At 39.9% G+C, this 14574-nt stretch overlaps 1 protein-coding gene across 3 annotated transcripts in view; it reads right to left on the bottom strand.

Annotated features, from left to right (window-relative positions):
• Nucleotides 1-14574, bottom strand: part of veph1 (ventricular zone expressed PH domain-containing 1) — a 105349-nt gene that overhangs the window by 57733 nt on the left and 33042 nt on the right. For all 3 annotated transcript variants that reach the window (XM_088346354.1, XM_088346357.1, XM_088346356.1), the window contains 2 exons: nt 4535-4698; nt 2413-2622 (listed from right to left, as the gene is read on the bottom strand). In XM_088346354.1, coding sequence (XP_088202480.1) covers nt 2413-2622; nt 4535-4698 — 374 coding nt within the window. The remainder of the gene's footprint in view (nt 1-2412; nt 2623-4534; nt 4699-14574) is intronic.

The raw sequence follows: 14574 nt of genomic DNA, 5'->3' as shown, positions 1-14574 counted from the left end.
CTTTTCAGATCTAATGGAAGCATAAGAGAGTTGTGCAACCAGTAAAGTGTGTGTGTAGGGGGATGCTCAAACAGGACCTTTCAGGAGGCACTGCCATCACTTGTAGGTCTCTGCAGAGCAATTTCCCAGAAATCAGGCTTTTAGTTTCCAAATGTGAAGAAATACGGGACACTGAGCTCCAAATGAACAGTAACAATGTGTGTTTGTAACAAAGTTGAACCTTGTGGGTTTTTCTTTTCTTTTCTTTTCAAAATAAATAAAATAAAAAAGTGTGGCACTGCTCTACTACTTTACACGTTTGTGAGTGAGTGCATTCGCTTGTATTTATCTGAGTCAAAAAACACGCACACATATGCTGACGCTTTAAATGTAAAATTTAAATGGTCTGCATTTATTTAGCGCTTTTCAAGTCAATGAAGACCTCCCAAAGCACTTTACAATGTGCTTTACACTTACCTATTTACACACCGATCGCAGCCTTGCAAGGCAACTACTTGCTTATCGTGGGCATTAGGGATTCAGTGTCTTGCCCATGGACACTTCAACATATAACACGGAAGAGCCGGGAATCGAACATGTGACCTCTTGATCCAAACCTCTTGAGCTACTGCCAACCCGAAAAAAGATGTAATCTAATTACAGGTATATTTGATCAAAATAAGGTAAACATTGCAGGATTACAATTGCATTTAAAAGTATATTTATTTTGCACGCTTCAGGGGACAACAATTAAGTCTGGTGCGGATTGTTTTAACTCTTTTTCTTATTTTCCTTGTTAGCATTATTTTTGTTTATATTAGCCATTTCCGTTTGCACCTCTCTGCCATCTCATTCATTCCACAAATGCTCACCAGTGCGCTTACTCTCAGGTCCCCTCACAGATACCCGGGTAAAATCAGAATTAAAAACTTGGCGAAACTAACGAAAAAGTGCCATGTAACTAAAATGCAACTAGTGAATAACAAAATAGTATGAACATAAACATGAAATAACATGAAGTGAAATGATAAGTGCATTTCAATGCCCGGGGGCATAGCATCCTTTATCAAAAGGTTTCTGTTGTTCATCTTGCTTGCATGGGATGAATCATGAAAGGTGGAGTAACCGCTCTTTCACCCAGAATTTATCAGGGGTCGCCAAGCTTTTTAAAGCTGAGAACTGCCGTGTTTATTTGTTATTTGTTTACTACATGCATTTCTGAAACAAAAACTGTTATATTACTCAAAAGAGCTGTACTTATTTTTTTTAACTTTTTTTACTCTCCTGGCTTGTGTCATCATTGTAGCTTTAGTCTGCTCGTTTATGATGCGCGCGCGAGTACATGCATTTCTTAGACACGCTTAAATAAACTCTTTTTTTTCCTTTTTCTTACTTTAAACATATTTATGCAACACAAATAATAGAAAGAAAAAAACCCCGCTGGGATGAGCATGATGTCAGTTTCCAGCTTTCTCCACACCCTCAATTCCTCCGAACTAATAATAAAATAAAAGCAGATAGGTGCAGTGGAAAATAAAGCATAAGGGCTCTTTGAGCTTAGTTTGGCATAGTTAGAAGATGTTTGAAAGAGAAAAAAAATAACTTTCGGGTGTTTTAAAGACACCTAAAAAGGGGCACAGAACCTTTATTTAGACTTAGTTGACTGAAAAAAAAATCTCGAAAATGGGCATCTGCCAAATTTATCTATATAATTGATAAGCTAATTCCCCCAAAATGTCCCAAGTTATTACTAAAGGAAAGGTTTGTATTATCTACCACCTCCTAGTGGTTAAAACAACTACTTGTTAAAAGAAAAAACTATATTGATTTGAATAATAAGCAATAGTTCATCAACAATCATATAACCATGCATTTTTCAAAACTCTTGTAAGTTGAGAAATTAGCATTTATTTTACACATCATGGGCCTCATCTAGAGGGAGCTAACATAAGTATCCGGCATCTTGCTACTTTGGGTACACAAAAAAAATAAAAAATAAAAAATGTCAAAACCCAAACAGACGGAGGAACCAGATAAGTGAGGGCAACCGTGACAAATAATGACAGCATGGGCAAAAAATACAGAGAAAAATGGTGCTTATTGGTCATTTTGAGACTCAGTAGTTTGTACTCTTCTTCTTGTGCTTTTTAATCATAATTTTTTGGTAGCAACACACAATACAGCAACATCTAGTGCTCAAATAACACACACTGTCCCTTTAGTAATTGATAATTAATAGAGACACTGACCCTGTTGGCTGCATTCTCCCCTACATTATTTGCCTTCTGCTTTCATTGTTTCACATTTTTCAATTGGACTCGCTTAAATGGAATCCTTGCAACTCAGCATAAACGGTCATCAATCCGGTTCACTTGTTGGTACTTTCACCATGGGTCTGTTGTCCATTGTTTATGCGTGCGTGTGTCAGTGTACCTCGCTGATGATGCCCACAGCGCCATGGATTTTGGCCACGTGACCCAAGAGAGCAGGCCATTGTTGTCCGGTAGTCCTGAGCCTTGGCAGACAGCTGACCAGTGAGGAGGGGCTGGCTTGAGACACATCTACCAGAATGCCCAAAATCGCCTCCGTTAGAGATGGGTTGCTTAGATAACTGACGAGAGCAGGCACCTGCGGGCTCAACATCTATACAAAAAAGAGATTTGGTAACTTTAGATGATGGTCGCCTGCAGATGAACCAATCTCACCGATGAGACTCTCTTTATGAGGTGAAAACCAGAGCGAGACGAACAGCGAGGTGACTGGTGATAAACAAAGACATGTTTGCAAACATTCTGGCAATGAACTGCTTCTCCTCATTATCCACATCGAGACAGGATTAGATCAGAGGATAGAAGAACATTCCTGCTGCTTCAGCTCAAATCACTTCTTCCTACTAATCACTTGTATATCAAAACAGAACCCACTCTTGTGGGTTTCTTTAATGGTTTTTATATACACGTTGTGCTGGGAAATAAAAAGATATATCACAACAGGAGCTCTTTTTGCTGTGTTTCTCAGATGCAACACACAAGAATAATACCAAGTCAATAGGCTTTTATGATACTTTTCTTCAGTAATGAGAGTGACAATCTTTTATATTTAGCGACACAAGTTCAATCATTTCACTGTTTATTTTGTCCTTGGCTGAAAACCCAAATTTAAATTGTGACGACTGAAAATTATTGTACTTTTTACTTCGATAAAACTTGTGAGAAACGTAACACAATTGGTTCCTGTTTCTGTTCTGGTCCTGACACTGAGGTTATTCTTACTAAAACAAGCAAATTTATCTCCCACTTTAATCAAATCATGTCATGTATATCTAAACTCTAAAATTATACCTCTAAAAATGCATTGACCAAAGCATAAAACAGATTGTATAGAATGATCTTATTGTGCATTAAAGTCAGCGTATTTTTATGACTTGCACACTTACTAAGAATTTTAAAAGAAATTAATCATAAAATAAGCTTTGATGCCCAAACAAAAATGTTTTGGTAAAAACTAAAACATGTGACAAATGTTTTTTTTTTCCAAATACAAAATAATATACCTTGACCATTATTAACACAAAAACTAAATACATTAATAAAAAAATAAGATGATTAATAATTGTTTAAGTAGTAATTTATTGAAACTTAATGTCAGGAACCAGAACGGGATCAGGACCCAAACGCGTGACATTCTCACACAAGCCTTTTATTTTACGGGAAATGGGGTGTCAATCAGGACCCAAACGCGTGACATTCTCACACAAGCCTTATATTTTACGGGAAATGGGGTGTCATGCACTTTAGACAGCTGTCTGGCGTGGAAAGACAGGAAGCCAGAGACTAACGAGATCAATTCCAATTGCCCGAGCAGATATCGGACAGATGGGGTCGATACCGGACAGGATGGGACGGGCAGACACGATAGATAATGAAACAGGATATCGAAAATAAACAGGACAAACAAGACGGGAACGAAAACTGGAGAGAAGACTATTGCAAACTATTATTACAGACTATTATGACACCATCCCCTGATATTGTCAACATAAAATATAGGTTATTCATATGCTATAGAATAGAAGTGTGTTTTAAGCTTAGATTTAAACATTTCCACTGAGGTTGCAGATCGAATCTCAGGGGGAAGAGCATTTCACAGCACCGGGGCCCGAATGGAGATACCGGACTGGAAATACCAACAGGAAAACAGGACCGAGTCAGAACCCACGTCTTGCAGGGCAGAGGTTCGTTGACAGACTGACAAAGTAAGAGACCGCACTGAGCCTAAAAATACGGAAAGCAAATGAGTTAATTAGCCGCAGCTGGCGCCACACGGGCGGTGCCAATTGGGCGCCATGGCAACCGTGACACTTAAGTCAGTTATGTTTATGGACATGCCTGGCATGTTTTTATGCCAGACGGTTGTATTTGAGTACTGTTTCCACGATGTATAATATTTAAGCTAGTATAAACCTTATCATTGAAATTCATGTGGTGTTATATGCTTTAAAACACTTTTAGGTTTATTCAAGCAACATGCAAAAAACTAATAAAACTAATATTACCAAAGGATGTTGCTCAGCCATTATTTGAAGAAGTCTTATGAGGTGTTGCTGTTCTGCTGAATCCAGCTGTGACATCAAAGCTGTGAGCTTGCCAAGGTATCGGTGGATGACATCTGGTTGTTTGGGGTAGACCGAGGGGAGAACTCGGAGCAGCATGTGGTTGCCTGTAAGGATACAATAGCCAACAAATTATTTGAGGCCAAAGAGCCACAGTCATTTTTTGTAAAGGTGAACAAAATTTGAGTAACTCCAAATGATCGGCAAATTATTGGTATAAAGAACCGATAAGATGAATTAAAGGGGCAGCGCGGCGGATGAGTGGTTAGCACGCCCGCGGCACAGTTCTGAGGTCCTGGGATCAAAACATCCTGTGTGGAGTTTGCATGTTCTCGCCGTGCTTGTGTGGGTTTCCTCCGAGCACTACGGTTTCCACCCACGTTCCAAAAACGTGCATGTCAGGTTAATTTGCTGGTTCAAATTGTACCTAGGTGTGAATGAGTGAGTAGTCCGTCTATGTGTGCCCTGCAACTGGCTGGCAATCAGTTCAGGGTGTCCCCTCCTTACTGCCCAAAGTGTCATGATTACCGATTTGGATCACCTGTGCCAGCTCATTTGGCGCCAGCCTCTTATTGGCTCCCTGTCCCTTTTCAAGGCCAGTCCTGTCACTCTCCTTTTGTCAGTCCGCCTGCGAACCTCTGTTGTTACAAGGCAAGCCTTTTTGACCCTGACTCCCGCCTGTCCCATTTTTGCACCCATTTTTCCACCTGTCCATTACTGATCTCCCCGTTTGTCTCCGGCTACAATCTGTTTTGACCACGTCTGTTCTCCCGTCCCGGCTTGCGACCCGTTTTTGATCCCAGCCACGTTTTTGCTCTCCTGTCCCGGCTATCGACCTATTTTCCCATCCCTGACACCGCCACCTCCGCTACGGAAGATCCACTTCCGTATTTAGATCACGATCCGATTGTGAGAGCGACTTGCCTCCCACATCCAGCGAGCATCAGATCGCAGGCGCTGCCCTTCCTCTTATTTCAATAAAACTTGTGGTTAACGTTACGCAATTGGGTCCTGATTCTGTTCTGGTCGTGAGACAAAGATGGCTGGGATGGGTTTGAGCACCCCCGTGACCCTATTGAGCATAAAGGGTGCAGATAATGGATGAATGGAAGATGAATTAATAATTTTTAAAGCGAATTTTGGATGCATTTCTCCGTGTACGATTTATAATTAGAGGGGAATGTGTCCCTTGCCTAGTATATGGCGGTTATAAATTAGTCCAATGTGTATAAGTGTTGTGTTGAAAATGAATGTAAAATTGTACAAACAAGCGCACAACAGCATGTGTTGCACGTAACAAACATCTTTAAGCAATTTGAGTCGCTGACTCAACTTAGTCACACTTGACTATTCAAGAGTAAAACCTTTTTGGGGGGCTTTGGTGTCCCACAAATAAATAAAAGGGTAATGATAATGGGCAGGAAAAAAGGTATATGTTTATTGTATAGTCAACTTAGGGATTATCCAGAATTGGTCCAAGAAGCCAGGGTCTGTGAAAAATTATCACGCTAATATTTTACTTCCTAAATCTGGATATTGACAGTAGGCCAATGGTTGAAATTGAAGAAAAATAAATTGAATATTTACGAAATGACAGATGAAAATAATCTTGTGTAACAGGAACTTTTATGGATGTGCTATGAAAAGGCAACACTGAACAAGCCTTACTGAATTATTAAGTTTAGTGATATAGAATTCTGTTTATCCATACGTCATTTGTGCTTGATCTACCTACCCACCGACCAGGGTTGGGTAGGATTACTTTAACTTGATTACTTTCAATTACTTTTGGATTACTCCGATACCAAATATGCTAATAAAAGACAAAATAAACTAAATATGAATAAAATTATGACTCACAACACGTGGTAAGCTTTCTCCCCTGGCTTTGATCTCTTTGATCTACGGCAAAACTAACAGAAAATGTGACAGAAACAAAATGAAAATAAATCCAAACAGCTTGCCAACATCATTTTTGCCGTTCCATGTATTCCGTTACTCCCAAGCCTGCACAAAATTTAGTAATTTTATTTATATTTAGTTTTTTTTGTCTTTTATTAGCATATTTGGTATTGGAGTAATCCAAAAGTAATTGAAAGTAATCCAGTTAAAGTAACCCTACCCAACCCTGCCACCGACTTATCTACCTACTTATCTACTCTATTTGTTTGTTCGTTAGTTTGTCCGCTCAATTTTTGTGTGTTTGGTATCTGTGTTTTCAGATTTTTGTTTATGTTATCGTGTCCTTACTTATTTTATCTAGTTACTCTTAGTTTGAAGTTACTATGTCTTACTTTAGGTTTTAGTTGATATTCAGTCGCTACATTTTTTTGTTTTGTTTTGTCATGGTGATGTAAGCTGCTATGGTCTTCGAATTTTCCCTGAATAGCTCCTCTTATTTTGACATTCTGGCCTTTATTCTGTCATACAGAATAGCACCCAATGTTTCTCAGCTCAGTGTTTTCTTAACGGTCATCTGAATCCAACCCTGTTTTTTTAGGGGGGTATTTTGTACTCTCGTACCTAACTCAGCACTTTTCCTGACAAAATAATTTTAAGTTTGCAGCAAAAAAAAAAAAAAGATTTTACATTTTTTAAAAACATGTCACAAAATAAACACATATTTTGATGATATATTATATATTGGCCCAATCGCTTTAGGTTTTACTATAAGGACACACATGAATAGCTAATGGATGCAGCAGTTATGTTTATTTCCCAGTCCAGGACACTTTAGACAGATATTCTTCAAGGCATATACAGAAACAAAGCATTTTACTGCCATAAATGCTAAAGATCAAACTTTTACTGCATTCTTCTGAGGAATTTTAAAGGTCTTCCCATAAACATGTTCAGGGTGATTTGGATCATAGGACCTTTAGGCATAAGCACATGTAAACACACGGAGAGCATGTGATAGAATAATATATACAGTGAGAAACTTTGCAACATCCCTCTTTTATGTTCTGCATACACCAGATGATTCCAGAGGTGTTATTTTGGAATCCCAACTCACACAGTAACAGTAAATCATCGATGATGAAACAGCATTAAGTGATCACTCTTTAGGGTATGGTTAGAGATGGTGCTTATACAGTACAGGGTTGGGTAGGGTTACTTTAACTGGATTACTTTTAATTACTTTTCGATTACTCCAATACCAAATATGCTAATAAAAGACAAAAGAAACTAAATATCAATAAATTTTTGTGCAGGCTTGGGGAGTAACGGAATACATGAAACGGCAAAAATGATGTTGGCAAGCTGTTTGGATTTATTTTCATTTTGTTTCTGTCGCATTCTATGTAAGTTTTGCCGGAGATCAAAGAGATCAAAGCCAGGAGAGAAAGCTTACCACGTATTGTGAGTCATAATTTTATTAATATTTAGTTTATTTTGTCCTTTATTAGCATATTTGGTACTGGAGTAATCCAAAAGTAATTGAAAGTAATCCAGTTAAAGTAACCCTGCCCAACCCTGGACTTATATTTATAGAAGATGCATCCAGTGTGCCATGTAAACATTATGCGGTAAGAACGAGACAGACCTAATAGGATGATTACTAATTCTTCACTCTCAACAATAAATTGGCCATGAGAAAAAGGAACAGATAAAGAATCTCAATATTTTTCAGTTATCTGGAAAATAACAATTTTGGCATGATTACTTATGTGATTCACCTGTGCCCACTCATTTGGCGCCAACCGCTGTGGGTTCTGATTGGCCCTCTGTCACTATTTCAACCCAGTCCTGTCAATCCCCTGTTGTCAGTCCGCCTGCGAACCTCAGTGTATACTAGGCAAGCCTTTTTCGACCATGACTCCTGCCTGTCCCGTTTTTGCTCCCATTAGTCTCCGGCTACGACCTGTTTTGATCCTGTCCACGTCTGCTCTCCCGTCTCGGCTTACGACCCCTTTATGTTCCCGAATACGTCTACTCTCCTGTTCTGGCTTACGACTCGTTTCTGACCCCGACCACGCCTTGCTCTCCCAGTCACCAACCGGTTTTTCTGTCCCTGACACCGCCATCGCTCACTACGGAAGATCCACTTCAGAGTTCGGATCACAATCAGAGTACGAGAGCGACTTGCTTCTTGCGACTTTCGGGGTCAAAAAACAGGTCTTAGCCAGAGACAAATGGGGAAATCAGGAACGGACGGGTGAAAAAAACGAGTGCAAAAAGCAGGACTAATGGGAGTCAGAGTCAAAGTGCTTAACTTGTAGAAACAGAGGTTAGCTGACAGACTGACAACAGGCGAGTGAAAGGACTGGGCTCAAAAAGGACGGGGAACCAAACAAGCAGGCACAGGTGATACTAATCAGTCATCATGCCAAGTATTAATATTCGGCATCCGTCTTGAGTGATATAGTTAAAACTTTTGAATTCTAAGCCTTAGATGAACGACATGGCACATTTACAAATGTTTTGATTTTGAAAATGACAAATTAATCTATAATTGGCTTACCGATTAATTGCTTAGACTCAATTTGAAGTTGAATGAACTTTTTCAAACACCTGCACGGACTTCTAAAAATAGGGTTATAATTCCACAATACCTTAATAATCCTCATACTGAAATTCACATATGTATGTTCTCAGCATTTACAACAATCACCAGACTGTATTTTGTGAAATTGTTGAATGACAGTCATTGTTGGCAATACTAAAACTGTATACTGTCTTGTACCACGGACAGACTGAAGAGATCTTTTCTTCCTCATGCCATGAGGCTCTTTAACTCCACCCGGCAGAGTAAAGGCCCACATTAAACCACACCCCCTACATTGCATATTACCGAATTTTATTGCAATATGTATTCTGTGTAGCACTATCTAGATACTCTATAGAACACGCTACAGTGGGTATTAGCACGTCACATTGAGTATTTGTATATTGTATTCTTTTTGCTTTATTATTGTATTGTTTCTCAGCACAGGGATGCTGCTGGAAATGTGAATTTCCCTGCGGGGATGAATAAAGTATCTATCTATCTATCTATCTATCTATCTATCTATCTATCTATCTATCTATCTATCTTTACACTTCTAATACACTCTGCATTTATCCCGTCTTTGCCTAAGAATCGATTTTCCTTTCCCTAATGCAATGATTAACTTGGAGCACCTGAAATGTGAGTCAATCCAATGTTAAGCAAGAACATGGTTTATTGTAACTTGCCATGATGCATGTCCGGCTTGGAGAGATTAGATGGCAAGCCCTGATTTACACAACCAACACAAACAACTTGTGAATTGTCATCACTAGGATGTCTTAGGGCCCCAGGTGAGTTGGAGCATTTGCCAGTTGTCTTTGAGTGGGAGGTGGGATACACCCTCAGCTCTTTGTTGGCCAAAGGTGACATATTTAGATAATTACACAATGGGAAGGAAAATACAGAAAATCACCATGGTAACATAACCAACAAATGACAAAATGCTTTGGTAAAAGTTCTGCATACAAACCATGATAGCTGTCTCAAAATGGATTTATGAAGAGGTTCTCTGTACATGCTCCTCTCTCAGACCACAGCTGCAAGTTTAGGCTTCTCTGCTCATTTTTGAAATATTAAAAAGAAACTGTCTGGCATTATAGCACCTTGCCCAGTTTGTCTTAAAATCGCTTGACATGGATCATAAATTAGGATGGTTTGCACTTTCTCTGACTTTATGTAGAAATGTTATATCCACTTTAAACTTCACACTTTGGCTTATTGTAGAGGAGCAAAGATGTTTATTTTTGTCCGGTTTAATATCGGTTTCCAGTGTCGTTCCCGTCTATTTTTGTCCTATTTATTATTCTCTCCAGTTTTTGTTCCCGTCTTGTTTGTCCTGTTTATTTTCGTTACCCTGTTTAATTATCCATCCGGTCTATCTGTCCCGTCCTGTCCGGTGTCTACCCCATCCGTCCGATATCTGCTCGGGCAATTAGAATCAATCTCATCGCTCTCTGGCTTCCTGTCTTTCCACACCAGACCGCTGTCTAACGTGCATGACTCCTCATTTCCCGTAAATTAAAAGGCTTGTGTGAAAACGTCACGCGTTTGGGTCCTGATCCATTTGTGGTTCTTGACAGATTGTTTGATAAACCCCCTCAGATGTAGTCAACATACAACTGTTGATGTCTAAATTGCTAGCAACAGTTTTGTAAATAAAAAAAATAATTGCATCCAAAGTTTTAAGTCACACGGTGTTTGTGTAATGATTTTCCTTCTCTTTTTTAAATTCGGATCCGTAATCTTTCAAATAATATAAAAAGGTCTGTGATGCAGCTTAAAAGGTCAATCTGGGTAAGCATTTCATACTTCTGAGTCAGCAGTGAGTATATATGAAAACATTTTTTAGTGCCACTTTCCATGCTTTCAACGTGAGTCAGTGTGGTCAAGAAGTAGAGGGAAAACATTCCCTCAACATCGTATTTAAACTTTAAAGCAATGCGAATGTGTCCGGACCAGAACAGAAACAGGACCCGCTCGCGTAGCGTTTCTCAGAGTTTTATTGGGAAGAAAGGGAAAGGGTTGCGCCCACGATCTGGGGATTGCTGGACGCAGGAAGCAGGTCACTCTGAACGCGGAAGTGGGACTTCCGTGGCGAGCAGAAAAAACGGGTCAGTAGCCAGAATAGAAGAGCAAAAACGTGGTCGGGATCGGAAACAAGTCAAAAGCCAGGAGAGGGGAGAAGACGTGGTAGAGATAAAAACGGATCGTTATTCGGGACGGGAGAACAGATGTGATTGAGATCAAAACAGGTCGTAATTCAGGACGGGAGAGCAGATGTGGTCGAGATCAAAGCAGATCGTAGCGGGAGACAAACAGGAGCAAAAGACCGGGACAGGCGAAAAAGGGTTTGCCATGTAAAAACAGAGATTCGCAGACGGACGGACCAAAGGGGACTGACAGGACAGAGTTTAAATACTGACAGGGAGCCAATCCGTCAACAAGCTGCAGCTGCCGCCACACGGGCGCGGCCAATTGGGCGCCATGGCAACCATGACAGAATGTGCTTGGACTTGATTTCTGTATACAAGACAACTACAAACTACAAAATATTTTCAAAATCAAATCAAGAAAGATTTTTAAAATAACATGAATAGTAACATTTACAACTTAGACTTTACAACAGATTTAGGGTCCTCTACCAAAATTGTATACAATGACAAACTAAACAGCAGTAGCAAACTACATAATTTTTCTAAAGCATAGATCAAATAACTGTTTCTGCATTGCACATGAATACAACACCATACAAAAAACAAACCTTGTCGCAGGAGATAGAGCCAAGTAGAAAAAACACGAAATAAACTTGAATGTAAAAAGCGGCAAGTGCCCCATTAAAATTTGCATTGATACAAATAGGAACAAAAATTCGTATTTTGCGAAGCTATAAATTTAAGTAGTGAATTTTGGACCCACATTTTTTACAAATATCGCAACCCCTGTGGAATTAGCATGTTCTGCCTGGTTTCCTCCCACATTTCAAAAACATGCATGCCAGGTTAATTATCTGGTCAAAATTGTCGCTAGGTTTGAATGAGTGTGTGAATGGTGGTATATCTCAGTGTGCCCTGCAACTTCCTGGCAACCGGTTCAAAGTGTGTCCTGCCCACTAGTCAAAGACAGCTGGGATGGGCTCCAGCACCCCAGCGACCCTACTGAGGATAAGCGTATGGATGGATAGATTAGTTTACTCCAGGCATTCTTGTTATGGATTTTCTGAGGCACAGGTGTCAGACTCAAGACACACAGACAAGATCCAGTCTGTTTCATTATTGTTTGTGGATGTGAAGAAAATGTATCTGAAATCAAATCATGGGCTCAAAAAACAAAAAAATAGAAACACTCTTAACTTGTAATAAAATCACTCTGTTAAAAGCATTCATCCATTCATTCAATTTCTAACCGCTGATCAATCCTCACAAATATTGTGGGGGGTTTTGATCCCATTCAAAACTCAGTGGTTGAATTGGTTCCTGGCCAGTCATAGTATACACAGTGAGAGGCAATCGTGAACACACACAATTATACCCAGGAACGATTCAAAATCACCAATCAGCCTCCGATGCACGTTTTTGGATTGTTGGAGCAAAACACATTAGCCTGCAAAAACCTACACAGGTGCGGGTAGAACGTATACATAGGATAGCTGCTATGTGGAATTCAACCCTGGATCTCAGAACTGTGAGAAGTATGTGCTAACCAAACAGTCACTATGCCGCCCCCTTTTAAAATCAATACAATAATATTTGAGTACAAGTATCCTTAGAGAAGGGCTGCAGAGGGCAAATATATAATAAGGAAGTCCTTGGGCCCATCTGCTACAACTTCCATCCATCAAGCCATCGATTTTCTGCACTGCTTATCCTCACCAGGGTCACAATCGGGGTGCTGAAGCCCATCCCAGCTATTCTCGGGCAGTGGACAAGGGACACCCTGAACTGGTTGCCAGCCAGTTGCAGGGCACACAGAGACATACAACTCTCTTGCTCATTAACCTAGGCCTTTTTGGAATGTGAGAGGAAACCGGAGTGGCCGGAGGAAACCCACGCAGGCACGGGGCAAACATGCAAACTACACAGGGGGAGGCTGCGGTAGCTGGAACGAAACTGAAGCCTGGACATCCGCACCGTGGGGCTGCGCGCTAACCACCCTGCCACCATGCAAGCCTCACCTACGTCATACATGCACAAATACACACAAACTCTGCATGGGGCAAAAATTTGAACCCTCTCTCTTCTTCCATTACCTGTTCCACCCTCCCTCCCTCTGTGTGTGAGCCATTGCAGCGGCTGTAATATCTGGTTACGACATGGAGGCTACCTCCAACGACGCATTACTCACTACCTCGCCACACTTGCTTTTAGGCTGTGGCACTGCTCACATTTCAACACAACAGAATTTAAAGCAGTCCTGAAGTTGGGATAATAATCTGGTTTCTTTTAAGTTGTCCAGTTTAAAGTGCAGCATCGTAAATTGAATAAACTGTGCCACAAGGATGTAGAGAAAGATGACTTGTTACTCCACCATCAAGATTTATCGGGGGGAAATGTAAATGCAACTCATACAATGCAATGACTGAGGAAACTAAAAATACAATATGACTCATAAATTTCTATTAGAAATACTGTAAATCATTGTTTTATTTGTTTCAAATTTCTTAGACCATATAATTACTGTATTTTTTGGACAATAAGGTGAACAAAAAAACCTAAATAAGCCAGAAGTTTAAACATGAGCCCTACAATCCAAAATTGGAAATGCATTATGATATTTGTGCAATAAGTGATCAGTTGTGGTCATCCCTGAAGCTGTATCCGGCCTGCTCCCTGCTGTAATCCTAGGACGATTCCTGTTGCTTCCAATGATATGTAATTGTGATCAGTGATAAATTTTGATGCACATAATCCAGTATTTGTTGTGCTACCCTAACCCTTATGGTAATTTTAATTTCATGAGTGTTACAGTCCGGTGCATCTTATATATGAAAAAAAAATAGGGGTCAGACCAGACTGTGACTGAATAATGCTATAGTATATGGAGAGAGATCACACAAAACACAAATTATAGATTTATAGATAAGTATATTTGATATTTGATGATCTTGTGAAATGACCAAACCACTAAACTGGTCACAATACAAGACCATCAAGGAAGGGCGATGATCAATCTCCACGGAACAGTCAAAGGGCGCAGACTTAGAGACAGACAGAACAAGAACTGTGCCGACAACATCAAGGAATGGAAAGTTGCAAACTTTTCAACAACCCAAACTTCGTCAGCAGTGAAAAGAGCTGTCCGGCGTTGTATCCTCGATGGTGCCCTGACAGCCCATGCGGTAAAGGAACCATGGATTGTGATATTATATATCTATAGTCTAGCATGTCAAAGAGCCACAGTCAAGCATTATTCAGGGGGCTACCTTTTTTAAAAAATTATTTCAATAAAAAAAAAGTTTAAAAACACTGGATGGATGGGGTGAATTAGTCATTAT

The sequence above is a fragment of the Urocampus carinirostris genome, chromosome 10, assembly GCF_059441175.1.
Source record: "Urocampus carinirostris isolate Australia breed hairy pipefish chromosome 10, RoL_Ucar_1.0, whole genome shotgun sequence".
In the NCBI taxonomy this organism is placed as follows: domain Eukaryota; kingdom Metazoa; phylum Chordata; class Actinopteri; order Syngnathiformes; family Syngnathidae; genus Urocampus; species Urocampus carinirostris.
This window is presented reverse-complemented; position numbering and strand designations above follow the sequence as displayed.